General features: G+C 37.5%; 4 protein-coding genes across 7 annotated transcripts; 1 reads left to right on the top strand and 3 right to left on the bottom strand.

Annotated features, from left to right (window-relative positions):
- Positions 1–190: 190 nt before the first annotated feature.
- Positions 191–11311, bottom strand: LOC103987053 (uncharacterized). Of its 3 annotated transcripts, none has more exons than XM_065111775.1 (17): positions 10981–11311; positions 10747–10908; positions 9443–9622; positions 9249–9306; positions 7812–7862; positions 6751–6833; positions 6364–6451; positions 5999–6043; positions 5846–5920; positions 5691–5759; positions 3046–3161; positions 1898–2010; positions 1355–1434; positions 1099–1219; positions 866–932; positions 572–738; positions 191–417 (listed from the first exon to the last, which is right to left on the bottom strand). In XM_065111775.1, exons 1-16 carry the CDS (start codon positions 11256–11258, stop codon positions 606–608), a joined length of 1719 nt encoding a protein of 572 aa, XP_064967847.1. In that variant the 5' UTR covers positions 11259–11311; the 3' UTR covers positions 191–417; positions 572–605. The 3 variants fall into 3 exon arrangements, with proteins under 3 accessions (XP_064967847.1, XP_064967846.1, XP_064967848.1); XM_065111774.1 differs by having other exon boundaries at positions 191–489; XM_065111776.1 differs by lacking the exon at positions 5999–6043 and having other exon boundaries at positions 191–489.
- A 1067-nt stretch (positions 11312–12378) lies between these two features.
- Positions 12379–19838, bottom strand: LOC135614414 (uncharacterized). Of its 2 annotated transcripts, XM_065111777.1 has the most exons (9): positions 19698–19838; positions 18500–18638; positions 17948–18112; positions 17713–17818; positions 16639–16821; positions 15731–15893; positions 14372–14670; positions 12913–13002; positions 12379–12704 (listed from the first exon to the last, which is right to left on the bottom strand). In XM_065111777.1, the coding sequence occupies exons 2-9, from the start codon at positions 18512–18514 to the stop codon at positions 12646–12648; spliced, it is 1080 nt and encodes a 359-aa protein (XP_064967849.1). In that variant the 5' UTR covers positions 18515–18638; positions 19698–19838; the 3' UTR covers positions 12379–12645. The 2 variants fall into 2 exon arrangements, with proteins under 2 accessions (XP_064967849.1, XP_064967850.1); XM_065111778.1 differs by lacking the exon at positions 19698–19838 and having other exon boundaries at positions 17948–18129; positions 18500–18635.
- A 4684-nt stretch (positions 19839–24522) lies between these two features.
- LOC103987058 (transcription factor WRKY19) lies at positions 24523–26148 on the top strand. Its single transcript, XM_009405246.3, has 3 exons — positions 24523–25002; positions 25086–25211; positions 25295–26148. The coding sequence occupies exons 1-3, from the start codon at positions 24707–24709 to the stop codon at positions 25893–25895; spliced, it is 1023 nt and encodes a 340-aa protein (XP_009403521.2). The 5' UTR covers positions 24523–24706; the 3' UTR covers positions 25896–26148.
- Positions 26149–26515: 367 nt separating this feature from the next.
- LOC135614415 (uncharacterized) lies at positions 26516–27324 on the bottom strand. The gene has a single exon (XM_065111779.1). It carries the CDS (start codon positions 27190–27192, stop codon positions 26764–26766), a length of 429 nt encoding a protein of 142 aa, XP_064967851.1. The 5' UTR covers positions 27193–27324; the 3' UTR covers positions 26516–26763.
- Positions 27325–27865: the final 541 nt, after the last annotated feature.

The following is a 27865-nucleotide window of genomic DNA, read 5'->3' on the forward strand; positions in this document are numbered from 1 at the left end:
ATGACGGAACGCTTCCATACCTCTAATCCATCTCACTTCCAGACTCTCTCTCTCCCCTTTCATACAGATATGTGGTTGGCAGGGTCGACAGACAGCCTTTAGAGGCACGGCATTTGAATTCCTATATTCCCCTTACCTACCAACTATATAAATAAATATATATATATATATATATAGAGAGAGAGAGAGAGAGAGAGAGAGAGATATGTACTTTGTTGTAATGCAAATTGGACTGATGTGTTGGAACGTATCACCAGTGACTGTTTAGTTCTGCACCAAACAGTACACTCGTGCGCCCATCTCACGTTCTTGTCCTCAAAACAGACAAAGCGAACGATGCATTATTAGTAGCCTCGATAGGTGATGGTAGAAGAAGCAGAGTCCAGCAACCAAAGTAGAAGAAGCATCATCTCCACCCTGGAAAAACCATGCGCCAGTCACCCAATTCACTTGATACCAATCTGGGGCTGCACCCTCCCACTTTACCGACTACCATCAATCCACAAAGCTAAGGTTGAATCATAATATACATGGCAAGCAACTTGGTAGAACGTAAAGGACGATCGCTTACCTCTGATGACGGACACCAGCGATTCACTCTCGTTTCATCGCATCTTCTTCATGTCATTGATGACGACCGAGGCAGCATTACGACCGGGCGCACCCATCACACCACCTCCGGGGTGTGTTCCGCTCCCGCACAGGTACAGCCCTTTCACTGGTGTTCTGTAATCCGACCTGTGCGATGAAGATCGTGAGTTGACCCGAAACCAGTAGTAACAAAAAGATTGCTTCCTGGTGATATAAGTTCAAGTCTACTATCTTTGGCACAAAACTAGCATGTTAAAGGAGAGATTGAGCATACCATCCCTTGACAGGTCGCATCAGGAATATCGAGTCCAAACCCATGGCACCATGGAAAATGTTTCCACCTGTTAAACATGTCTCCATGTAAAAAATATCAAATATTGGTGATATATGGGAAGAGTACCGGCTATCCAATCTTGGTACGTCTCCATGTAAAACAAATATAGATATTTCACTCCACCTGATTCACTCGCCAAAACATGCCAATTAATATGATCAACTGTGAATTACCGGTGAGTCCAAACTCCCTTTCAAGATCTGGAGGTGTCAACATGTCATAGCCGATAATGTTTGAGCTGAACCCGGGTGCATATTCATCAATCAAGGAGAAACAACTTTGAGCAAATGCCTCCTGAAATTGGCAAAGAGTAATAACAATTCAAGTAAAAGCTGAGCACTGATATCAACATTCATGAAAGATGCAAAAGAAGCATGCATGAGAAATACTTTTGTTTTGCAATATAGTTAGGAGACAGATACAACTCACTCTGACATTAGGATCTTGCCAGCTTCCTTTGGTAAGTTCATATGGCGTATATTGGATGAATAGATTAATCACATGTTGACCTAAAACATAAAATGTGTCCTGTAGTCATCAAGCTCCAAGGGAGTGGATAGATTATGCCAAAGAGACATTAAAAAAATAATACAAATTCCAAATGCTTGATTCCTCAAAATCTGCTATATGATCCAAGAACAATTTCCTTTGACCAAACAGGATTTGTGGTATAATGGGACTAGTGCATATGTCTCCAATTACTCCATATATGGGATAATGGGACTGCTATATGATTCCTCAAAATGGAATTTTTATTCTTTTAAACTTTATCCAACTAAATCACCTATATAGAACCAAATCAGCAGAGATGTAGTCCTGAGAGTATAAAGCAAGATCAAGTCTTTTTTTTTTTTCAATCAAATCTAATACCATTGCTAACATAGATGCTTCTTGAGCGATTCTGAAGCCAGTACCTAGAATAATCAGATAACACAACATATTAAACAAATTATAGCCACAATTTTGTCATACCAGGTGGCGAAATGGTCCGGTCTAAGGCAGAGGGGATCGTCATTTCAATTATTGGTCTTCTTGATGGTATACCATTCAAAGCATCCTTGCAAGCTATATCAATACTCTCCATGCTTGAACAAAATGCAGAAAATAAAGATTAATACTTGAATCATGACACACTGCCTGATAATTAAATGAAAAAGCTGTTTGGGCAATCAGAGGAACCTCCTTAATATGTGTGTGCAATAATATAATGAAGCATATCAACCACATCAGAGTAGATTAATCAGTTCAAACATCACCTAAACAAACAGCCTGGTATGACCTCTTTGGGACACATACAAATGTTTGTCTTCCTTATCCTAAAAGATGACAAATGAGATATTTTTCCAAGGAAATAGTTCTCTGTTAAGGTTTTAACTCTTGGAAATGGACCACAATGTACCCAAATAAGCAACATGATACAAGTGGTGAAAAAATAATTGATTGTGTTCTTTGTTTGTAAGTTGATTGCTTACCTTCTTTGTGTGCTGACGCGGAACATGAAGTCATTATGCATTATATAGTCCTTAAGTTGCAGAGTAATCAATTATACTTATCAGTACTTTATGCAGTTCCTACAATCAACAATATCATCAATTAATCACAAATGTGAAACAAACACTAATAAAGTATAATTGATGATTTTAATGGTTGGTAACTTGCTGTAAAATAAACACATGGTTCTAGACATTAGACCTAAAGGACCAGATTTTGACCATCTTCAGTAACAAGATCAGATTCAATTTTCCAAAGGACATTAAATGTTTCTAGTGTAACAAGTCAAACTCCAGTTACTTGAATTCCTTTCATCCAATTCTTATCGAGAGTTCACCATCACAAATGCTGACCATATTACAATTTGGAAAGCCTTCGCCAAACATGCTCGTCTTACAAGATGTGGTTTAGCTCGATATTTCAGAAGAGAAATTTCCCTTTAAGTACAAGCTATAAGGTGCTTGACATAAATGATTCAATTCAAATGGAGATGTCCATCTTGATATGTTAAGAAAAAGCTAACTTAGTATGAGGCTAATGTGCGTGTTCTATCAATGTAGGAGACAAAAATAGGTCATCAACCAATTTGAATGGAAAAACAATTTTCTATTGTTAGCAACTCAGTGTACCTTTCACATCCAATGTGTATGGTACCCACATGTTGAGGACCTGGCTCAAGTACATGAGCATTGCAACACCCAAACTGTGGCAACCTAGAAACGGCAAGGTTTATTTTTGTTGTTCCCTGTCCATCGAAATAGAATATAAATGGAACTAAAATTTCAAGCAAGCTCAAGAGTTTTCCTAGATTTACCAAGTAATATTATTTAAAATCCAACAACATATTGGTTAACTAAACAACAGGCCAAGCAAAAATAGTAAAAGGTTTAGGAATCCCAATAGAAATTACTGAAATAAAAGAATAGAATATTATAATATGACTGCATTGAACACATCAAGTAAACCATAAGATAAAATTTTACTTTATCGTAACTCAACAGTAGAGACCAATAAACTTTTTGATTCAAAATAAATCAAAAGCAAGGTTAATCATAGACTGATCACTGATGTGTACTGTGCTTTATTGCATGCAAACTGTTATTTGGCAATGCTGTAGTTTGAAAATATATAGTAGATGTGATTGTTGTATGCAAGCAACTGCATCATAAGCAAAGTTGATCTTACCTTTAGAAGACAGAATAAAATGGCGTACCAATGCAGAATTTGGGAGGATCAATGTACACAACCTTACATTACATCTAAATATAAAGAGAGATGTTTCTGTAAAATCTCGAATTTTGATGATGAGATCAATTAATGAATTTTAAAAAGTTAATATCAAATAAGTGATACAGAAAATACTTTGACTAACAATTCGAACCGCCATAGGGTCAAACATCAAGTTGGAGAATCAATCGATGTACTAGAAGATCAATGAACATCAAGCCGGAGGATTGATTAATGTGCCAAAAATAAAACATTATACCGGAATATCGACCATCATACCGGAGGATCAGATGTCGTGCTAATATATCAAAGGATAGGGCGATGCAACAAAAGATTATATGAAATGCCAGGAGATTCGACGACATGCCAAAAGTTTCAAGGATGTGCCAAAAGTCTTGGTTGAAGTCATCTTAGGCCGAATTTGGCTATCTTTGGGAGAGAATAAAGTCTACTTATTATGACAACTTGTGGCAACAAATGGGCTTGAATTTGGGTCAAACTTGGGCCTTTACTGGGCTAAACACATGGCCTAGCACTACTTAGGGGCAATGGTCCCACCAGCTTAGGCAATGGTATGACTTGAGTCAGCCAACAACATCGTTGGTACATTGTCAAAGTTGTTGACGGTTGTACTACCTTGGTTAATTTTTCTAACCCTAGGAAAAAATTATGATGGTGGCATCATCCAAAGTCATCATTAGTAATGCCAATACCTGAAATTACAGTAACTTAATCATTTTGGCCCCACTTTTGAGGCCTTTTGTGCTATAAGTATTTTATTCGAGCTTGGCTGGTGGAGAATCCATCCTTGAGTTTGCAAGGTATACTAACTCTCTCTTTGAGCCTTTTGAGTTTCCTTCACCTTTTTTAATTATCTTTCTAAGTGGTAGGAGGTAAGACTAATTTGTAAAAGATTGTACAAGGTTCTCTTGAGTCTCGAAAAGGAATATGCTGTAAAAGCATAGCGAATGCCTCAAGGATAGAGGAATCAAAAGTGAACATAGAGCGGAAATACCAAACCAATAAAAATCGTGTCTCTCTATCTCTGGATTGTATTTCTCACTTGTGTTTACCTACTGTCTTAAGTATGTTTCTGATACTTGCTTTTCTCGATTGAAATTCCAAGTTTGTTAAGACTTGCACAATGCCTTGATTCCCTAAACCCCTCTTAGTGTCCTTAAGATCCTAATAGTTTCCATGACTCAAACACACATCTCCCAGGTTGCAAAGGACACAAATGAGCAACACTAGCATTGTACCAAGGTCGTCCTCTTTAGGAGACAAAATCTAAAAAAATAGGTGAACTTGTCGACAAGATTTATGTAACAAATCTTGTTACATTTATGTAGAAGTTAGATTTCTAGAAGCATGTCACAAAATTTATGTAACCTGAAATGAAGCAACAGAAATTAGTACAACTGCATGTTCAATGAGCTATTGCTAATTTTTACAAAATTATTTGGCATTAAAGCTAGTAGAAACTTACCATAAACTTGAGTTCTAGGCTAGTGCTAAAGGTTTACTTCAATTGATAGTAGTACAGCAAGCAGAAACTCAGTCTTAAACTAATAATTACAAGCTATATCCTCTGAGCCTTCAAGAATAAGATTAAATTCTCAAGTATGAAAGTTTGGTGAATCAAATTTGAGTACAACAAAAATTGAAGCAAATCAATATTTCAAAGTCCATTGATCTTAGTTTGATTGATAGATAGGGCCTGGCCAATATATTGCATAGCACTGGCTGATCCAACAGTCTAGACAGGTAGAAATTTGGGCAAAAATATATGCTCTATTATAATTTATTTTTCTTTTTGTAATTTTCATTTATTTTCTCCTCATCCTCTGATACCCTGATTTAGGAATCCCAACTCTGATTCCTTTTTTTTTTTTCCTTAATGACTAATATCAATGTGGCTCTTGATCTTTTCTAAAAAAAATTTACCTGAAATGATGAATTACTTAGTTTATGATTTTCATTGAACAATGTAACGATCATTATGACTAATCATGTATGAGATAACATAACACTGACAGGAGAATCTTACCGAGCTGTAGTCAATATTCTTGATAAGACGGAGAAAGTCTTCTGTTAGTATATTTGGAGGCACTAGTTCCTGGGTAAGGAAAAACATGAAAATAATATCCGATATTCCAGCAATGTAATTGCATGACAGTTGATATAGAGAATCACAAGTCATACCATAAAAGTCTTATATGGAGTTGCATTTGATAGAACAGATGATGAATGCACCTTTGTTCCATCAAGAAGTGCAACCTGCGTGATTGCTTCAAAAGTTCATTGATACTCAAGGTTCTAATCAGATTAAAAGCAATCAAATTAGACAGGACTTACCCCTGTGGCCACTCCAGTATTCTCATCAATTATAATTTGATCAACCTATTTAACGGAACTAAATGCTTTAAAACCAGAAATTATAAGGTTGCCCGATGAACCAGGTAATCATAATTGAACTCAAAGCTAGCTAAATAACAAGGAAAAATCAACCGTTATGTCTATGGTACAGAGCACAAGTTACTTCAAACAAATAAATTAAAGGAGTTGATGGAATACTAACAAACCTGCATGAGTCACTAGTTATAGTGCTTAAACAAAGTAACACAATGATGATTGAACAAAGTATTTTCAGAATGCAATCGAAATGGCAAAGAACTGAAGGGGATTAATAAGAGTTACAAAAGTGGTTCAGGACGAGTTACCTCTGCATTAGTCACAACATGCACACCTGCTTCACGAGCAGCATTACTTATAGCCAATGATACTGACCCCATTCCTCCTTCGACATACCTGAAACATTAACATTTATCTTAGAGAATAATACTTTTGGGAGACTGCAAGGTGCTTTAACTATATGGATTTGTTTGGTGAAGAAACAAAATGGAAGATGTTAATTTTCATACAAGTCCTGTGTTCCATTTGTTTGTAAGATATCAAGGTATAGCACTGTATCAATACATTTACATAAAAACTCAGATTGAAGGATTATACACAGTGAGACTTGCAAAATCAATTAAGCTTGACATGCCACAAATTAGTTTATGCATCTAAGAAAAACAAATCATAGAAAGGAGGAGGTAGATACATACGACCAAACACCACGTTCTCCATCAGTCTCGCCCATTACATGATGTAGTAAAACATATCCTGAGCCTGGTGTATGAACACTTGCCTGCAGCAAAATTTTCATAGGCTAACATATTCCATGAGCTTCAAGAGAAACAGACATGCAGTGAGAAAGTATTTGAAGACTAACAATTGCATCAAGCAGATTTAGTCAAAGAAAGACAACTCTGTCCTGTAACAAATAGTAGGATAGAAGCATCAATACTAATTAATACTGACAGTAATTAATCAAGTAAGTTCCCAAATCTAACTATTGCATATCAACTAACATGTTGATTGTAGACCAAATCCAGCTATCAGCTGACAGAAGAAACAATATAATGGATAACACTTCATTCCTGTCCTATTCATAGTGTGAATGTTATAGGTCAAATCGTTGAACCACTCAACCACATATCTTCTAATAGTTTAATTTGCAGCAATACATTATTGGCAGCTATCAGCCTAAATTTCTCTCAGCAATCCCACTAACCATATTGTATTCCTTCCACAATGCACACACCCTCAATTTGTATTTATGGCCATAAAGCATCTAATACTGCATCAAGCCTTACATAAACAATACATAAAAATAGAAGGCAACAACTACATTCATAAAATTTAGAACTCCAAAACACTTCTTTCCTACAATTTAATGTGTATCCATCACAAACTAGAAAAACAATTTTAATTCCATCATATTATTTACTACAGATGAAACTAATGGTCCCTGATCTGAATTGGATTATGTACTTATGTTCTGCTTCTCCTTGACACATTATCTTTTAATTTCTTCATAACTGCGTACTAGCCTTAGAACAACAACACCAATATTTTCTTCTGCTGCACTGTCTTGAGCCTCAGATACCTAGTTTTATTTATTACCACTACAAGAGTTCTCCCACTTGCAACTCTAGCACATGGAATTGTATTCTTCAGGAAAAAAGACAGTAATCTTTCTTGTCTCAATTCCAAAGAATCATTTTGTGAAACAGAAAGAAAATTGTCAACATTAATCAACAAACATACTAAAAGATGTTCTTACCATAGATCCAATGACAGCATCCGTAGCCAGTGTTGCCTTCAATACCTCTGTCTGCAAGAAAGTTAAATGATAAGATCATCATTGTTACCTCAAAATACTCACTTGTAAACATGTGACAGCAATTTGTATAAGAAACAAACAAGTTGTATTACAATAAGTGATATTAGTTAAAAAATTTCTGAATTTTGTGTCCTGATAGAATTAATGAAAGCATAATTTTACATTAAAAAAACGTCAAGTCAACCTAAAATCATTCTTTCTTTAAGTAAATGCCTAGCAGCAGTAGAAGAGTTGATCATTCATTCTTACTTCCTGAAATCCAATGGTTGTTCTAAAACTCCTCTGGCAAAGTAATTTTAGAGAAATTACGATAGATAAGATCTCAAACCAGGGAATCTTCTTTGCTCATGCATTCCTGTCATTTGGTTAATTTAAGTAAATGCCTAGCAGCAGCAGAAGAGTTGATCTGTCATTCTTATTTCTCAAAATTCAATGGTTGTTCTAAAACTCCTCTGGAAAAATGACTTTGAAAAAATTATGCTATCTCAAACCAGGGAATCTTATATCTATTGTCAAGTAACTCTATTTTCAGATTTTATAACCCTCGGTGAGCTACAAGCTAAGAAACGTATTATGAAATGACTATATACTTATGTTCGTTTATAAAAGCTCAAAAAATGTCCGTAGGAATTCCACAAGTGAGCATTTTCAAGTAACTGTCTCAACCAAGGCTGACTTTCTTTGATTGCTTTGACTAAGTTCCAAATATGGCTGGTGGCCTAGTGCAATTTGTATCTGGCATTCCAGTTAATTTGCAGTAATATGAGTGCATCATAGCCAGATGCCAGTATGACTTCCTCACACTGGCACATGAACACAGAAAACTTTGGTAGTCTTGGGTTTCAAAGACCATCTAGCTCAGTGTATCAAAATCTGGTTATCAAAATGTTATAAAGATTCTTGGACATACTGAGTTGTGATCAAATTCTTGCAACCAATAGAAAGGGTTCCATAAAAAAACAAAAACCGAATTTCTAGACCAAAATCTACATGTTAAAATTCTCAAAAGGCATGTGGACAAATATTATGAAAAACACTGATTTGCTTGAAAAAGTTGTAAATACAAAAAAGCACACTATCTAATGCAGAAGCTTTTAAAAGTTGTTCATATTTCTAGTCATATGTAATTATACACAAGAAACACATGGGAACAGCTAATAAAATTCAACTTTTTTCTATTGATTCATTACCAAAGTATTGGTCCAGAGCTACCAATTTTGCAGAATAAAATATTACTCAAAATATCCTCACTTAAACTTATATATTAAGAGTGATGTATTTATAGCTTGACTCATGAGTTTAGACCTTGTAAGAGGGACAAATAATATTAATTGTTGAACTACATAACTCGTACAAAAGATGGGTAAAGAGAAAAACCTCAAACCAATTATTCAAAACCTTTGATGCTGGAGAAAGCAAAAGATCCACGAAATCCCTATCACAAGCAATAAACAGCAGTTAACATCAGTACAGCACAACTACAGTAGCAAAAACAAACAGTATATCTGAAGTTATGTCTAAATTACATTCAGAAAATAGATCGATAATGCAAAGTAAAGACAAAAACTTACAACATGTCCTTCTGTCCTAATGTGACAGTTTGTTGGAGAATATGACCCCAGAATGTGGATTTTCGTAATTTATCCTTCACCTGAAATAGTAGGGATGCAACATCGTGCCTAACTTCTGGAGTTGATGATTCCAGAAGATAATCCATAAATTCACAGAATTTCTTTAGTTGCTCTTCATATCTGCAAAACAGGACAAATTCATTGCTAAACTATTAGGTACTAGCAGACATATTGTGATTAAATCCTAATCAAGTAAATAGTCCCACTACCAACAAGAAACTTCTGTGTTTTTTGTATTTTAATGAAGAGACTGATAATGCCTTGGCCATATGCAAGTAGTGGGAGCCTCACTTGAACTAAAAATTTATGACTCCAACACTTCACAATTGTTATATGGAATACAAAACTATGAAATTGAACAGATGGATCATAGGAAATATATGTCTTACATAGTGTTCACACTCAAAATCATGCACAACTAGTAAATGTTTTTGTTAATGACCACTCCAATTTGCTTCCACAGTGCATATGCTACACAGGATTCTTGGTCCATAAGGTTCTTAAATATTTGCATCATACTACTGTCGAATTCAAAATTTCAGGCAATCTATGTTTGCTTGAATATGTGAATTTACCATCACATCAGTTCACTGTATTTCAGGTTCTTGCTGCCATATGTGAGTTTATCATTGCATCAATTCACTGTATTTCCACTTGAATTATGTATTCCTACAAAGTACATGAGTGAACAGCATATAAAACCTTCAATGAAAAGTATACTCCCAGTGTATTAGGATGGAGAAAATAACAAAGAAAAATAGGTTAAAGTTCATATAATTTTCTATGTATGTGCAGGTATAGTGATGTAATTTTCCATGTATGCATTGCTATAGTTTATGTAGGTTCATATGTCCTGATGTAAAATGTTGAGAGCTACAGGATACAAGATCTTTGTCGATACACAACATGTGATATTAGCACGGTCAACATATATTCTAACAGTTTCATCTCTTGTACACCTCTCTTGAGTATCCCTTGGATTCCAACTTTTACTAAACGTTCTCTCCAGAGTCCGGACCTTTCGGTAGCTAAAAATGCACCAGTTATGCTGCTAATATTTGGGGTTCATGAGGTAGTTGTGTTTCAAAAGTGAAGAAAGAAACATATGTCGAGGGAATTTGATTGAGTATATGTTTTGCCGCCTCAAGCTACGTTCTTGAGACATTATATGGTAAAAGTCATTGCTGCCGTTTGGTTATAGATCTGCAAAAGGTTTTAACGGAGAGACGAAAGGAAGTCGCCACCTTGGAAAAGCCAATGCGTCCTTCTTGGAGAACTTAGCAATCTCCGAATGGTTCAAACCGGCATCGGGGCCCAAAAGAAGGTACCGCCCATCGAGACAGGGGGTGAAGGACGAAGGGCTCCTCCGAAGAAACTTCAGACCGTGCCTCGCTAACTCCAATTCCCTTCAGCGACATCAAGAAAGAGATCAAGAAATGAATGAGGGACTCGGAGTTGGGGGGATGCGTGGAGGATACCGGATGACGGAAGGGCGGAGAAGGCTCTGGAGGTAGCTACAGCGGGAGAAGCGGAATCCGGGGACGATCTCCTCGGTGACGGCTGCGCCACCGAGTACGTGGCGCCTCTCGAGGACGGCGACAGAGAGGCCGGCGCGAGCGAGGTAGGCAGCGGCGGTGAGGCCGTTGTGGCCGCCGCCGACCACGACGGCGTCCCACTTCTTGTTCAAAGAGGCAGCGGAGGAGGAGAACGTCCTGCCCTTACCCCACGAAGCGACCGCCCCTCTCATCGGCCCCATTTCTCCCCTTCTGATCTCGGCTCCCACTGGAAAGAGGCGAAAGCGACGGCACGGAGAACCATCATTTAAAGACTAAAATATATATCTGACATGTGAGCAAGGCATTTATAGTGCCGCCTCATTGTGTATTGTTTAGTGGATTGTACGATGAATCTAACAACCCGAGTTCGAATGTTGGTGGGACCTATTTTTTTTTTTGAAAGACTTTTTTTATATTTGACTATGCAATCTCTCTTTCATTGGTCGTTTAAATACTTTCTCTGCATTTAATGACAGGTTCAGAAGTGGATCATTTATTTTATTTTATTTTATTTTATTTTATTTCCTTTTGGAGAAGGGTTTGTTTGTAATCTTTTATTGTTCCTAAAATCAAATAAAGAGTATCTTTTTTAAGAAAATAAATATATTTTTTTCAATTTATTTTTTTATTAATAATGTTTCATATACTATATTATTTGGTTCTCCATTTGACTTTCATCATAATTTTTTTTTAAAAAGATACTTATAATTTAAATAATTCAGAACAATATGTTCAGCTTTCAAATCGGTTACATAAAATAAAAGGATTACCTATTAAAATTCAATACATCAAAAAGAGTCTTTTTTTTCTATAATAAAATTAAATTTGGATTACCTAATAAGATTCAATGTTTGAGAATACATTTGAAATGTGTATTGAAGGCTCACATTTCATATGACAAATGTTCAATTAATCCACCTCCTTTGGATCTTCACCCCAAGGCTAAATTGTACAATATCCAAATTGAAACAGCAAACTTTTAGTGATTTGTATTATATTTTTATCTTAAGTGTTTTTAGAAATTATTAACCTATCTAGAGTTGATCTTAACTTAACACACATATCTAGCATGGCCCATCAGTGTGATCCAAATCCAATATTTATTAAGTCTGAGTTAATAAAACTACAACTCTTAATAATTATTTTTTTACATTCAATATATTTATTTTCAAAATAATATTTCATTAAATTGTCTGATATATTATACCTGCTAATAAAAAGTCAACATACATTAAATTATGCACATAATGTTGTAGTTATTCAGACAGTAGATTTGAAGATGTCAAGTTACACAAGAAATTATGCAATTCAGTCTATATATGATGCAATTTGAACAATATATAGACAAGCTTTACAAATATATACTCATTTCCATGTCAATATATATTAACAATACTACAATAGAACCAACAACAACCTGCTGTCAACCTGGTCATATGAAACATAGGCCAGTAAAATACAGCAACTATCCAGATACATTAATTTTTAGCCATTAACAGCTGTTTGAGAACCAGCAATGTGCTACTCTTACAGCCTATTTGTGGTGTGGGTAGTCCACTTGCAGGAGGCCTTACTCATGCCCATGATTCATTTATCTTCATTTGACTGCGAGCATTTCCCAGTGATAGAATCAGCAAAGTACTCAACTGAAACATTAGTGCCAAACATAGCATGTTAGTGCTTTCTTGAGCTTGAACGCAACTTTGCGATAATTCATTTTTTCATCCTAATTTATAGTCCTAAGATATCGTAATGACATGCAGCTTCCTCTTGCCTCATAAATCGGATCCTTTGTGATGTTAGATATAAATATTTAAGTGATCAAGTTCAAAAAGAATGAGACTGTTTGTTTACCTAAATCATCCTGGTCCGGGGAGTCGAGCAATATGTCTGAGTCAGATGGCAGGAATGGAGAGCCAGAGTAGCCGCCCAAAGCTCCAAAATCTTCCATGAATCAAACAACACTAACATGTTAATATAAGGAGGAAAGGTAGCAGTTGGTATGGGGTGAGCCTCAGTAATCAGTTAAAAAAGTCTAGTAAGAGTAGATTTAGGTTTTTTGGTTGTAAGTCTAGTGATGAATATTTATTCTATAATTTAATTATATCAATATCTCAGGATGTACCTTACACAATTTTTCTTGTCATTTCAGAATTTACAAAATACTTCAGTTTTAAAAATCTCACAGTTTTGGTGGTTTCAGTCATTCTGACCATTTTGGATAAGTTTCAATAGTTATAGCCAATCCAAATCTGGATTAACAGTTTAAATAACAAAGGACTCAGCAAAAAGTATATTTTAATGAAATTTTGATGAATCAAGATAGGTTTGGTGCTTTCGAGTTAGCAGCAGTTTCAGTCAATCCAGAAAACTCAAATTAATCTGAAATAGTTGATGTAAAATTACAACAGCATAAGATGAGTTTACCATAAAAGAAAAAACAAACATAGAGGTGCAGGTATGGATGTCTGAACACAAATGCATTACCAATAACGATCATCCAAAATATGAATGGATGCCAACCTAAAAGCCACATCAATCAGTTCTAATGCTTTTTCAACATCTACTATCTTAAATGAATACATCTGCTGTTAACCCCTATGATAACGGCACAAATTTAAATGGCACATCATCGGACACGAGCTATGTTATAACTTTTTTGGATCGATAGCGGTTTAATTGATTTATGTGGCCAAAGGATTTTGAAGAAAAAGGAAAAAAATAGTAAGAGATCATACTTTGTACAACCAATAAGTTTTTAGAAGTTAATCCAGTGCTAAACATGACTTTGAGGAAGATAAAGGTGGAGATCATACTTTGTACAACCAATATGTGTTTAGAAGTTCATCCAGTGCAAAACATGACTTCGAGGAAGAGAAAGTGGAGAGAAAAGAATCATTTAATTCTGTCTGCTAGCATTTAGTAACAAAGCACCCAATGAAAAATCAAATTCTAGTTCAGATCTTCTGTTTCAGTTTCAAGTACCTCTTGAACCAAGATCTTTCATTTCAATTTTCCCATACGAAAACCCATAGAACATTGACCAGAACTGCCGTTGATTAAATATTCGATAACCTATATCAATGATAAATTCAAGTTCTTTAATCTAAATAATATGTAGATACGAAATAATTTAGCCATTTAATTTTTATCAATTAGGTTTTTCCTATGTGTTCTTTGTTCCTCCTCAATAGTCAGCAATACCTCATGCTTAGCAGTGTTTTTATTTTGCATTTGAGTCTCAAAATATTATTATCAAAATACGAATTCTCCTGTAAGGACAGAAATTATACTCAAGGAACAGAAATGTTACCTCCTAAATTTGTCATGTCTGCCGTTAGATCTGAAAGACTGAAGTTCCAAAGCTGTCCTAATGACCTGATTGAGTCTCTTGAGGACGTAACACCATCTGCACCTAGTTGCAATCCTCCGGTATTGAAAACATCAGGTGTGAAGGTTGTATCGATGGCTGATGCATCCATTCCCATAGTTACCTCAGACGGAGTGAATGAAAATTGATTGCTTTCTACTGATGCAGAAGTCACAGCCATCTCTGACATGGGTGACATTGTACTGCATTGAGGTGCTAAAGGAGCTGCTTCAGATGTGTCACTGTCCATCACAATGATTCAGAAGTGGAGAGATTTAAAAATAAGACTGCAAATATAAAACAAAAGAATGCATATGGATGTGATTTATTTTGGCATGATCAAATTTGAAAGTGGCCTTATGTTCAAGGATCATGTGTTGGATATCAGTAACAGAGATGATAACAAGTCCTTGATTCTAAGAAAGGATGGCCATAAAGTCTGTAGACATTTTCTAGAATTATATATTAAACCTGTGATGCTACTTATGATTAAGCCAAGTTTCAGATCAAATACCAATGTAATAGGTTTATGTTTAAGTCGGTGGTCAGCAACATGGATAGATGCATTTCTTGGCATCAATTTTTATTATAAATAACACACACTAGCAGTGAAAAAGTATTTATTGTTTAATCAAATTTTCTTCTTTTTTATATAAAAGAGTGAGGGCAGACATACCATCATTTTATTATAAATGAATGGAAGAAAAGCATGACTTCACCGCTGGTGAAATCATAGAAGAATTAAAAAATTGTCTCCTTAAAATTTACCTCTTCATTCAAATATTACAATATTTCATCCATAAAAGTCCATGAGTTGAAGGGTAGATTTTATTGCATCCCAAGAGACAGAATCAAAAGCTTTCTCAATGTCAAACTTAATTAGAATAATTTGATGTTTGCTTTGGAAGTAGTCATAGTATGGATGAGTTCATTAGCAATCTTTCACTAGCTAAGATGAAAACATCCTGTAAGTAAAAATAATTCAACAAGCTAGATCAGTCTGAATCTTTCTTAAAGGTGCTAAAACTCATCACTTCTACTTTTCTCTTATAAGTACCATATACATGAACAAATTAACTTCAAATCTCATGCTATATCCATGGAAGGAAAGACAACTAAAGTTTTTCTTTTCTTTTCTTTTCTTCTTTTTCTTGTTCATGAGACTTAATTAAGTTTTAGGTTTAAATGCTTAATGCTGGACAAATTGGAATTTTCCCTGCCTACTCCCTGTTTCTTTAAAACCATAAGAATTATATAAAGTACTGATAAATCCTATAAAGCTAAAAAAAAGCCCTTGCTTACTCATTTCCAGTATTCATGCGGATGGGATGGGAACTGCCTGGAGCAGGAATTCCATTGACTACATGATAGCCAGACAATCCACAAGCCATAGGATCAACATGAAGCTGACCTGTAGTTAGAATCTGAGGCTGAAGAACTGGGTACCCCATAGGTAAATTGTTAGCTGCACTGAGGAGAGGTTGACATTGAATAAGATTGATAAGAGTGAGAAGAGACTCTGTGATTATTTTTATTTTGGATTATTGCATAAAGACAAGATGGTTTCTCAAGAACAAGCATATCTGTATAATTTTGTCAACAAAAACATGAAGCTATGAAATTACAGAACTGTCCCATAAATAGGTAGTTTATTATAGTAAGAGCACAAATCATCATAAACAAGTCAGATTGTTAGTGGACTTTACCAGACAATTGATTTCTTAACAAAAATTTGGACATGGAATTTTACAAACAGAAACATAAATTTTCATTGAGCTGATATGGAAGTAATTACGTTTTCACTGATAGAACAAGATTCAGCTTTAAACAAAGTAGTTGTCAAATATGTATACATCACTATTCACTAATTTATATACAAGATTATAGTGTGGTTTCACTAGTAGTTGTACTTTCTTACTTCAATTGAAGATGGTCCTGCCCTAAAATTTTTAGCTTCTGATTTTATTCTACAGCTCCAGTTTGTCAATTATCCCTAGTCCGTTTATTTCACCAATTTATGATTGTCAGGAGTTATGGTTAGCATCTGTAACATTTTGAACAGCTAGTAGCATTGAAAGTTCCAAGTTTTTTTATGCCCGATACTGTCAGCAAGATGAATAATAAGCCACTAAATTCATAGCTTCAAAAACCTAATTTATTTATTTTTTAATTGCTAATAACTTTTCAGGGTCTGTAGTGAAAGAAATCACCATGCACTGGATGAATTCCATTTTGCATCGGGACCAGCGGAACTTTAAAAGGGATAGGATACTTCATCAGATGGTATTGGTGCTCCAACAACTGATTAAACAAAATAATTTGTTTCTTCAGCTTTAGCCTTATGTAGTAAGCTCTAAAGAATTCAGGGTTCTCTTCTTCTAGTTTCTGCCACACTGCAAAAATTAAAATAGTACGTCAGACCAAATATATTTCCGATGAAAGCTAGGATGCATACCGATATAATTAGCTTTAATTGACAGAAGCGTGCATTGAGGTGCAAGGGTTCACTAGAAATAATTGAGCAAGAGATATGTACATCTACAAAAATTAGGAACAGCCTTTATTGTGGATAAAATGAGGAATAAGTTGGTATGAACATTTCCAAAGGTGTATTACAGAAGCACGTATTGGACACAATTTATGAATAATAGTGCAATGAAAGGTATAAGAAGGTTTAAGAAAACTTTATTAGGAACAAAAATAGAGATATGATAGTATTGCTATCAACAGGGCTTTGTGACAGGAAAAAAAAAAAGATTCACTAATTTCAACCTTTATATTTGAGGCTTGATGTTTTACAATTATGACTGTCACATTTAATTGCACATAAGCTTGTAGAACAAGTCTGACCATTTTCAAATTCAACTAAAGTTATACAACCCATTGAATATATCTTCAAGAACAAAATTGAAGGAGAAAAAACCTTCAATGAATGTTTTTTTTGTAATCACTCTAAACACAAATGTATTTGTTCAGATTTTGTCACTAGATAAAGAAATGTACAGAAAGGACAAACAACATAGCAAGGTTCACCATACTACAGCGTACCACTCGATATAGGCAGTATGTACCGGTCCGATAGGGGACCTGTACAGGTGGCACATTGGCACGCCTCCCATGTACCGTATGTCGATATGCTTGATATGACTCGATACAGCTCGGTACGTATCGTACCAATAGCTAGTTAGTACATCGGTATGGACCAATAAGGCGAACCATGCAACATAGTATTGGAACATGATAATGCATATGATAAGTAGCAAATTTCCAAAATCAAAACTCACCAAGTGCAGTAAAACCAGGTTCTATCCTAGCTCGGTTAGACAAGGTCCTAACCACCTCCCCTTTGTTCATATACAGTTGCAGACAGCGTTCTATCAGATTTTGGACCTGCAAGTGAATGAATAGTTATAAGGAATGAGTAGGTAAAATAACATATTGAAAAAGACTTTGGCTTACTGTTTCAACTATCAATATATATATATATATATTGGCAAAAGTAATAGCCAGATGTCTTACAAGTTCAATGTCTGCATGAGAAACCTTTTTGCTTTTACTATCTGCAAAGGTTGATGAACCTGGATCTTGTCCTGAGGCCTCAGTAACTAAAGTATTTTGATGGTTATTTCGTATGTCATGTGAATCCTGTGACGATGGTTGCATTTCTGCTACCATCTGCGGGTCCTGCAGAATTTTAACTCCTTTTACATAGGTAAAAATTGTTTAGTGACTAGAGAAAGAACAAGTGATATGTTTGTCTATACTTAGATAATTCAGCCCAGATGCACAACAAAGAGATATTTCTCATGGTTTACATGAATTTTAACAACTGTAATTAGGAACAGTTTAACAAAAAAGTTTACATGTTTAATCACAGTAGCCACTTCTCAGTTGGTGGAGCAGCTAGATATAAAGGCTAGAAACATGACCACACGGTTTACAAGGATAATAATAGACTCAACTATTGAGAAGCATGGCTACAGAGTGTATATGGATAAATAAGAAAGTTACACATGATAAATAATCAAGGTTGTGTCATACTGCGTGTATCACAAGTGACAAGATTCTCACCTGTGAGGTTGCCATCTCAGTTCATTGCATTCGTTCTACTCAGTCCATCTGATTCACTGGTACAGACATGATAAATATGTATGCCACTCTAGCAAATTCTCCATAACTTGACATGTTCCAAATAGGTAATGCATTTCTCCTGAAAGTGCATTATGTCAGTACAGCTATGGTATTTTCACAAGCCAAAAGGCAAACAGTATGCTTGGACCAAAATAAATCATACACATCATGTAAGCACACAAATTGTTTAGATGTCGAAATCATTGCAGTGGAATGGGACAGCAGATAACCATCTTTGGTTAGAGAATAATAACAGGGGGACTAACGAAGGCCATAACCATAAAGCAAGACCAAATCACCAGAATAGCAATACACGGTGCCGAGAATTGGTATCTCAATTAAATTAATTTCACCCCTTACCAGAACATATTCCCACTTCTTGAGTAAATCCAGTGCTAAAATTAATTTTTTTCTCAAATTTGACAGTGTTTTCAAGTGACCAACTGAGGTCTTCTCACGAGCAGTCTTTCTCTTGAAAGCTACAAATGTATGAGCTTGGTGACACTTAGATGAAAGACTACAATTTCCTTGATAAGGAATCATACTAAACAGGTTGTAATTGATGACCAGTGACCCAAGAATGAGCTTGATGAAAATGATTACCGTACTATCGATGGGCGGAGTAGTGAAAATTTACCAGGCATTAGAGAAAGCAACTTCTCAACATCAAACCCAAGCTTGAAACGAGGAGGTTCCAATCAAAATTTCAAGCACAATATACTGGATTTTTTTTTAGGATGGAAGACTGAAAGGGAAGTAAATCTCAGGCATGAGTAAAAGCTTATACTCCACAAGAAACAATGACCTGCTTATTCCACCGCACCGATGAAATCTTGCCAGACCAAAACCATTAAAGCTGAGCAGCAAAGAATAAAAAGAGGGGGGAAAGGAAACTCCAGGGTGAAAAATCTAAGCTTTGGAAGGGGGAACACTTCATGAATATATCATCTACCGAAAACAACATTATTATTGATCAATTAAACGCAGAACAAAATATGATCAGACCACGGGCCAGCATAAGAACGGTACTGCAATTCGTTTCTTCACCCAAAAAGCACGGCATAAAGACCCAAGATTTGCAAGAACTCCACCAAATTCAAACGCAGATTTCAAATGATTCCCACGAATCCAAGCTTACCATGGTTCGAGGACAGACGACCGATACAAGAGACCGAAGGACAAGCAGCAGCAGCAGAAAGGGAGAGAAGAAGAGGATAGAAGAGACCGAAGGAGAAGAAGCAGCGGCAGCAGAAAGGGAGAGGTGAAAACGAATCGACACCAAAACCGTCGACGCCGCTCTTTCTTCCCGTAAATATATAGCCATCGTCTAATGATTTTTACACATTAACCCTTAATAAGATTAGTTTTCCACAACGTATCCCAAACGTCAACAACAAGCCGTTGTTTCAAACCCATACAAAGGGGGTCGAACAAAATTATAGTCTCAACAAGGGCGTAAGTGAAAGATGGCCAAGACGACGACCGATCAGAGGTCACGGGGATTTGGTGAGATGGGGGCATTGATGATAACGGCGGTCTCAGCGTGAGAAGTCGCCGCTTTTGTTCATGCGATCGGAAGTCCATTTATTGGATTTGGGGCTCCTACTTCGTCTTCCTTCTTATCGTTAATTAGTCAAACCTTACGTTGGCCTGAGAAGGACTAATTAATGCTCCCTCTATCCAGCAAGGATGGGGGAGGAGGAACGCAATCCGTCTCTCACAATCCTGATCACTATTCTTATCCGATTGAATGATCGATCCTTACAAGTTTAAGTTCCAAATTCTAGTTTTGTTTCTGTTTATATTGATCAGATATAGACCTTCTTTCTCGTCGAGAAGACAACCTTTGTTAGTCGTCAGAATCCAAACACGGATTTGTTGTGTGTCAGCTGTCACGTCCAACGGTGGGAGGAAAACTTCACCTCCCACATGAAAGTTACTTCTCCAAATTGAGGTGGACTAAGCATGTCGTCTCTCGTGGTCGACACAAGATCCGCGGTAGATCCTGGTTCTCCCATAAATATCTTTCCAGGATTCGATGTCTCCTTGTGAGCGCAGCGTGATTGATATGAAGCTTTGACGTTAAGTTCTGTTCCAAGACAAACTTAGGTGTGAGAACGACGTTGACCAAAAGAAGAAGAAGCTCGCAGAAGAAAAGATCCCATTCGAGACAGGCCAAAAGAATTAGGCCAGCAATCTGCATCGAGACTAATCGATTTCACCACCTTAAAGTCCGGTGGATTTAGTCCAAATCCAGGCACAGAATCGGAGATGCTAACATAATCGACTGACTTCGTGTATGCTCCGCAGGATATCTCTGCTTGATCGGAAACTGGGGACTTTAGAACGAAGAAAGGCTTGTGGTGGTGCAAAGAGCAGTCTCATAGATGGAATCCGTGCCCACGTTGTACAATACACATTACACTGCAGCATCGACAAGCCCATCAATCACCACCTCGAAAGGTCTCCATCAGTTGTTGTTGTTGTTGTTGCTGTGCAGAGGCAATGATGGAGCTCTCCACATGATGCACAGGGAGAGGTCTCGCAGCGAACACCACAAGAGATGGGGGCTACAGTCCGTCCAGGATGTAGTGTGCAGTCGCAGGGAACTTTCCAAGGGGTGAGCTTTTAACAGTTGCATGAACTGTGAGAGGAGACAGATGTGAATGCAGCGTAGCAGTCTGAAGTTGATGTTTGTGGGATGAACTCAGAGGTGTCAACTCTTTTGGCAATGGAAAGGGGAGCAGTGGGGTGAGGTGGCCAAGCAATTGTTGGAGACAGGAGAGGGGGACAGAGCATGTCCACAAACACATGGCCTGGTTTCATGGAGAACAGCCATAGCCACAAGGTTATATGTATGTATATATATATATATATATATATATGTATGTATGTATCCATGGTAGGTGAATTGATATGTTCAAGAGTAAGCTTTCATGGATTGACAGTTGCCATGAGAAAGAGTAGTAATAAACAATGTATCAAATCTTTTTCAATAGCCAAAGTTGAGGATCCATATAATAATATTATTATGGCTTGTTATTGTTATTATTATTATTATTGATATTATTGTTTTTACTTCTTTTTTAATTTTTATGACAAACACCGATAAAATTATAATAATGTTTAGTTTAAAAGACCCATATACAAAGATACTCACACAGCTTAGCTTGACTCATTAAGAAATTTAATTTTGATAGTCAAAATCTAAACTTGAATCTAATCTTAATTTGATCTTAAATATGAATTTATTATATTTATTTTAGTTCTTTAGATATAGATGCTAAATTTGTTTCTGACAAATTGTTTATATGATGCAAAGAGTAAAAAGTGAAGACAAGATTTGATTCCAAGAACTTATTAACAAGTAATCAAAATTTTTACTAACTGAACTAATTGATTGATATCCAACAAAGTATATATAATGATAGAACATGATAGAAGATCATGGTAGAGACACACATATAATATCTTTATTTTTTTATATTCAAAAAGATCAATCACAAATTTGAAGAGCTAATTTGATTACGTTATTTTAGTGATTGATTAAAAAAAAATTTCTCCCTCAAAATCTGTATAAATACTCATCTCCTCGATGAATAAGGATCATTTCATAACCTATTTCTTGATTCTACATATATGTATATTAGATACTAAACTAAACTCCTATTCAGCTTGAATTAGGAAGCCTAATATCCACAAGAAGAATTTACAGAGCTAAAAGAATATATATATATATATATATATATATATATATATTGAAGGCCTTTTTTTTTTTATTGCATGCTAATCTCAATCCAGCTTAAATTATGTCTCTCTATGATAGATAATGTCACCATTTAATATGTGCATGTGATTCCTGCACATATTATATATCTCCTCACACATCATGCAGTCAGCCTTGCAGTCTTACCAACCATTTCCACCCCTTTAAGAGCTTTGAACTGGTCATGGAAACTGCATCTCCCTTACTGTCTGCAGTACAAGGCTTGAAATCAACTTTGATCCCAGTTGCTTCTTCTTCCTCCTCACCTCATGTTCAATGAAGAGAGTTATTGACTGCAACCTCCTTTTGTAGTGTTGATGGTTGAAACTTGGAACAAAGACATCATGGCACCAAACTCCCACTTCATTATACTTAGGTATACCACTGTGTAAAAGGAATCAGACAGTCTCTGCTTAGTGACTGTTCAGTATCAGATATGATAAGAAACATGAGTTGTGTATCTGTGTACTTCTATTGACTGCCTCTGCAGTAGAATTTGATGGACAACTATTCTATGTTTTGAAAATTGCTCGAGTTGGATTATTGTGCTGTAGTTGCTTAAATTGGTCTGTCAGAAACATTAAAATGAATCACCATCAAAAAGTCAAATCAATATTTAAGTTGTTCACTGGTCATGCAAGATATGTGGTGCAGATGCTTATCTGTTTTCTTTAAAGAAGTACTATACAGTGTATGTGGAAGAGAGAAGCCTGTGATTCAGTGAAGACTACTAGAGGAGCTTAAGATATAATTTTCTCTGCACATGACAGAGAAGGAGCTTATTTGAATGACCATGATATTGGAGTCAAACCATGATTTAGGTCCAAAAATTCATCACAATTCTGAAGAACTGTGTTAAATGCTACCTGCTTCTTTGATGCAGATTCCAAGCCTACATAGCCTACTGATATGTGTTGCATAAATTCCTACCAAGAATTTTGGGAAAAGGTCTACAGCTGATCATGGAAAATATGATGAACATGGCAGAAGCAGCTTTTGTTGAAAGCAGAAGGGTATAAGTGTTGATGTTCTTCCAACCCAATAATTTCTAGTGGAAACTATCACAGAGACAAAATTTCTCCTAAAATGACTCCATGCATTTGGAGGTTTGTGAAGGAAATCCTCAATTCTGTGGAGTTTCCTGAGAACAATCATCACTGGTCCAATGTTTCCAGTGTTTCTCAAAGGAAAAAATAGTGGCTTTCATCAGTTGTATCCATATAGACAACAAAATTATGATTCCATCATTTTCTATTAATCCACCTTACAGTTGAAAAAGATGTTTTATGGGATCATGAGAATATGATTGATGGATGCACGTAAGAATAAAATATTTATTTTTTTTAAAAAAAATAAAATGATAATATTGGGATTGGAGAGTATAGTCGATTCGAATTACTTGAGAGTTTGGAATCATAAATTGAAGTAGAAAATTTTATGATCTAAGATTCATTTCTTTTATAAATACCTTATGTATGTTCAGATTTTAATTGAGATAATTCTATTTTTATTAAATAAAATAGAAAATTTAATAGAAAATCTAAGGATTATGAAATAATTCTTTGATCTATTTCATAATTATTAATCTCTAAGATTTTTTTAATATATATATAATGGCTCAAATGATTATATCAAATAACAACAAATTATGGAAGCAAAAGACAATTTGTGTGGGTTGATTTTTCCTGTGATTGCAGGAATATATATATATATATATATATATATATATATATATATATGTTTTTATGAATATATAATACGAAAAGCTGAGTTGTGTTTCGCGTGTGAAGCGAAGGGTTTGCTCCTTTCGTCACCGCAACGTAAGCTAAAATGCTGCACTTGACGTCACTTTGCTACCACTTCACACACTCTCTCTCTCTCTCTCTCTCTCTCCCAACTCTATCCCGAACGCGGTAACGAAGATAGATTGAAGATTCGTAGCCATTTCTTCCCTTCTTCCCCATTTGACTCGACTCTCTCTCTCTCTCTCTCTCTAAGATTTGAGCGTTGAATCGGTCAGCACAAAGCCTTCTCTCATAATCCCTATTCTCCTTTGACCAACGACCGGTCTCTGGTTGACCAGCAAATGAAAGGAACGAAGAAGAACAAAAGAAAAAAGCACTTCCTGGTCTTAGTCAAAGTTCCATCTCCCGTCATCGGCACAAACCCTACCCTTCTCGTTATAATCCTTCCCCCCTCGTCAGGTTTAGATCCCACTCACATCCTTTCTTTATCTGCGTCATCCTTCTTCTCCTTCCTTGGAATGGAGCGAGACGGAGAGCGGCACTACCGGTGAATCCATGTGGCTGTTGCTCTCGTGGAAGCATCAGACACAGCATTGGCTTCTTGTTCTATAGCTGAGCTGGTTTAGGACGTGGGCGATGGACCTCAGCTCGCTCGTCGAGGTGCTAATGCACGGGGAGGAGCAATTGAGGCAGCTCGAAGCGTGCCTCGATGTGCATTCGCCTGTGGAGCACAAGAAGCAGCTCGTGCTGCAGGCGCAGTCTCACTTCAAGCGGGCTATTTCCATGGCCAAATCCATCGACCCCGAGCGGTTCCGGCAGGGGCCCGGCGCCAGCGCCGCAGCGTTGGACTCGCCGCGTTCCAACAGCGGCGGGAGCGACAACTCCGACAAGGCCCTGAAGGAACAGGAGCGCAGGGAGATGTGCAAGAAGAGGTAGGTGGAGAGATCGATTCGGGGCGGGGAGCTTCTTCTACTTCAAAGCAGAGGAGGTTTCTTACTGGATCATGGATGTGCAGGAAGACTCTGCCGAAATGGACCAGCCAGATTCGAATCTCGTCGAGCGAAGGGGTGGATGGGCTCGACGACGGCCATAGCTGGAGAAAGTACGGGCAGAAGGAGATCCTTGGAGCCAAGTACCCAAGGTTACCATTCAAAGCTTCTTCTTCTTCTTCTTCTTCTTCGACCCTTTCTTCCCTCGGTGCTCACAGTAGGCCACTATTTGCAGAGGCTACTTCAGATGCACTCACCGCAACACCGTCGGATGTTTCGCCATGAAGCAAGTGCAGAGATCCGACGACGACCCCTCCGTCTTCGACATCACGTACCGAGGAGAGCACACTTGCCCCCAGAAGCCGCGAACCGTCGCGACCTCGGCCCTGCACCGACCAGACATCCACCAAAGCCAGCAGCGTCCTCGTCAAGACCAGCAGCTGCTTTTGAGCTTCCAAACCAGCCTGAAGGTGAAGACAGAAGGCTCGAGCTTCGAAGACCCAGACCAGAATTCTCCCTTCTCCTTCTCTTCGACCCCGATGAGCACTTTGTGTACGCCCCCAACCCCAGAGAACAAGTTCATGGGCAGCTTCTCGGCTGCGTTCCCCTCGCCTGCAACCTCGGAATCAAAGCACTTCTCGCCATCACCATGCCGGGCGAGCAGCTTCGGAGAGGCTCCACCTCTGCATATAACAGAGTCCGACCTCAGTGACTTCATCTCTGCCACGACCTCAGCAGCCACCTCCTCCGCCATGGACATCGCCTTCATGCTTGACTCAGTGGGTTTCGACCCAGCTTTCCATTTCGATGCTTCGAGCTTCCTCCATAACCTGTGACCGACAGAGAAGCAGAGCAGTACGTGAAGCCCCTTCTCAATCATTTTGAGGAATTCTTCCCTTATAACATAAGTAGAATTTGCAATGGCATCTGCTGCTGCTTTTTTGCTATAGATTTTAACTTGAATTTGGTGTTTCAATTAGCAGTGTGTAGATGAGAGATGATGTACTCTGTAGTAGAACATAGTCGTAGTGTGACGCTTGTGATTGGAACTCCAGCATCTCAAGATAAATCTATTTCCTTGGAATGTCATCAGTATGTATGCTTGTCGTCGGGTCAAACGAATCAAGAACATGTATGAGCTCCATTGCAGTAGATGCAAAAACTGAGCCATGTAATTAGGAAAGAAACAAAGGTGCATGAGAAATCTAACATAGAAGAAAAGGATGATGATTTAGTGCAACAGGTCCCATCCATGTGGAATCTATTAAGGATCAATGTAGATAGAGAAGGATTCATGCACACAGAACAAGATTAGTGCAATAGGTCCCATCAATATGTAATTTAGGAAAGATCAACATCATCATAAACATTTCATTCTACTGCTCCAAAGAAGAAGAGACTGCACTGATGACAAAAATATTATGACCACAACAAAATAAAATTAGCCATCACATCATCTTCCAATCACCTTTTCTTTAATCTTTACTGTGTACATTTAATAGACATCACCTTTGTTTCATCTACCTCAAGAACAAGACAACCCACGAGAACACTGCACACATAACGTGACCTCTATCTATCGCCCACAGGTCAAATTCCCCATGTCCAAACTACCCCCCGGCTTCTTCCCTCTCACTGGAACAATAGTAGCTGCTCGGGATCATTAGTAGAAACCAGAAGCAGGCCCAAGGAACGAAATCTTCGTCATGAGATGGGTGCCAGTGGCTTCACAGTCGAGGCAGTGAACCGCTCCGACACGGTCTTCCTCACCAGTCTATCGGTCTCCGGCGAGGCCGTCTCCTTCTCACAGACCTCCGGGATGGACTCGAGTGGGCCAGACCGCAAGTATGCGGCGTGCAGCGCCTGCTCCTGGTGCCCGTGCGACTGCAGTTGCACCCCGAACATGGACTTCATGCGGAGCACGGAGCGGAGGAGCTTCTGCACCGATCTGGAGAACCTGGATCGCTTCTTTCTGGGGGGCGCCAGTGCCGGTGGAGGCGTCTCGGAGAGGTGCGGCATGGACATGCACCGGGCGGCGATGGCCGAGTCGAGTTGCCGCATGAAGGACTTGAGCTCGAAGGAGTCGTAAAGGGAGCTGCCGCAGTCCCATGCGAGGCTTCTATCCGTACCCATCAGACAGGGTGAGGTCGAGGAGGGAGAGAGAGAGAGAGGGTCTTATGAGAGGAGGCGAGATGGGAGAGAGGCTTTACAGGTGGACGAACGCGGGCCTAACGCGTCTCCGACGTAAAGGAAGAGTCACGACGGCTCCACTCCTGCCATTAAATTACTGGGCGCTTGGGGTGGTGGTGGTGGTCTTGAATGAGATGAGGTCCACGCAGACACAGTTATAATGAGTTGTACTCTCTCAAAGCTACTTAACGATGATGATGCCAATTGAGCTCGAATGGAGTGGGATTAAATGGAGATATTACCATCTTTTTATATTTGATATGCCTAACATAGTCAACGATGAAATCTTATTATGGTACATATGAGTCAACTATGATGTGATCTCTCACCTACGATCATCATCATACTCTTTGATTCTATTCACGAATAATTTTATTTATTTATTTATTTGTATCATATATCAACTACAAAACCAATAATCATAATCCGATATGATGAGATAATTACTCGTCTCTCATATATTCATATAGCCTTCTTTTGTGAGAGTAAACTATGGTGTTACAGTATTAGCCTAAACTATGGGTCATACTTTACATTGAAGAGTTGCAACCAATGGTAGATAAAGAGGACCAGAAATATAAGACATATTGAACCTTCTTTGTAGCATTACCATCTA

This window comes from Musa acuminata, chromosome BXJ2-6 (assembly GCF_036884655.1).
Source record: "Musa acuminata AAA Group cultivar baxijiao chromosome BXJ2-6, Cavendish_Baxijiao_AAA, whole genome shotgun sequence".
Taxonomy (NCBI): Eukaryota; Viridiplantae; Streptophyta; class Magnoliopsida; order Zingiberales; family Musaceae; genus Musa; species Musa acuminata.

Coding starts and splice junctions, on each gene's coding strand:
- LOC103987053 (XM_065111775.1), bottom strand. CDS start 11,258: ATGGGGCCGATGAGAGGGGCGGTCGCTTCGTGGGGTAAGGGCAGGACG. Junction 5,921..5,998: donor ATACTGGAGTGGCCACAGGG/GTAAGTCCTGTC, acceptor GCAATCACGCAG/GTTGCACTTCTTGATGGAAC. Junction 5,760..5,845: donor CTCCATATAAGACTTTTATG/GTATGACTTGTG, acceptor TTCCTTACCCAG/GAACTAGTGCCTCCAAATAT.
- LOC135614414 (XM_065111777.1), bottom strand. Junction 16,822..17,712: donor ACCTGGTTTTACTGCACTTG/GTGAGTTTTGAT, acceptor TAATTTTTGCAG/TGTGGCAGAAACTAGAAGAA. Junction 14,671..15,730: donor CGCATGAATACTGGAAATGA/GTAAGCAAGGGC, acceptor TGTGATGGACAG/TGACACATCTGAAGCAGCTC.
- LOC103987058 (XM_009405246.3), top strand. CDS start 24,707: ATGGACCTCAGCTCGCTCGTCGAGGTGCTAATGCACGGGGAGGAGCAA. Junction 25,003..25,085: donor AGGGAGATGTGCAAGAAGAG/GTAGGTGGAGAG, acceptor ATGGATGTGCAG/GAAGACTCTGCCGAAATGGA. Junction 25,212..25,294: donor CTTGGAGCCAAGTACCCAAG/GTTACCATTCAA, acceptor CACTATTTGCAG/AGGCTACTTCAGATGCACTC.
- LOC135614415 (XM_065111779.1), bottom strand. CDS start 27,192: ATGGGTACGGATAGAAGCCTCGCATGGGACTGCGGCAGCTCCCTTTAC.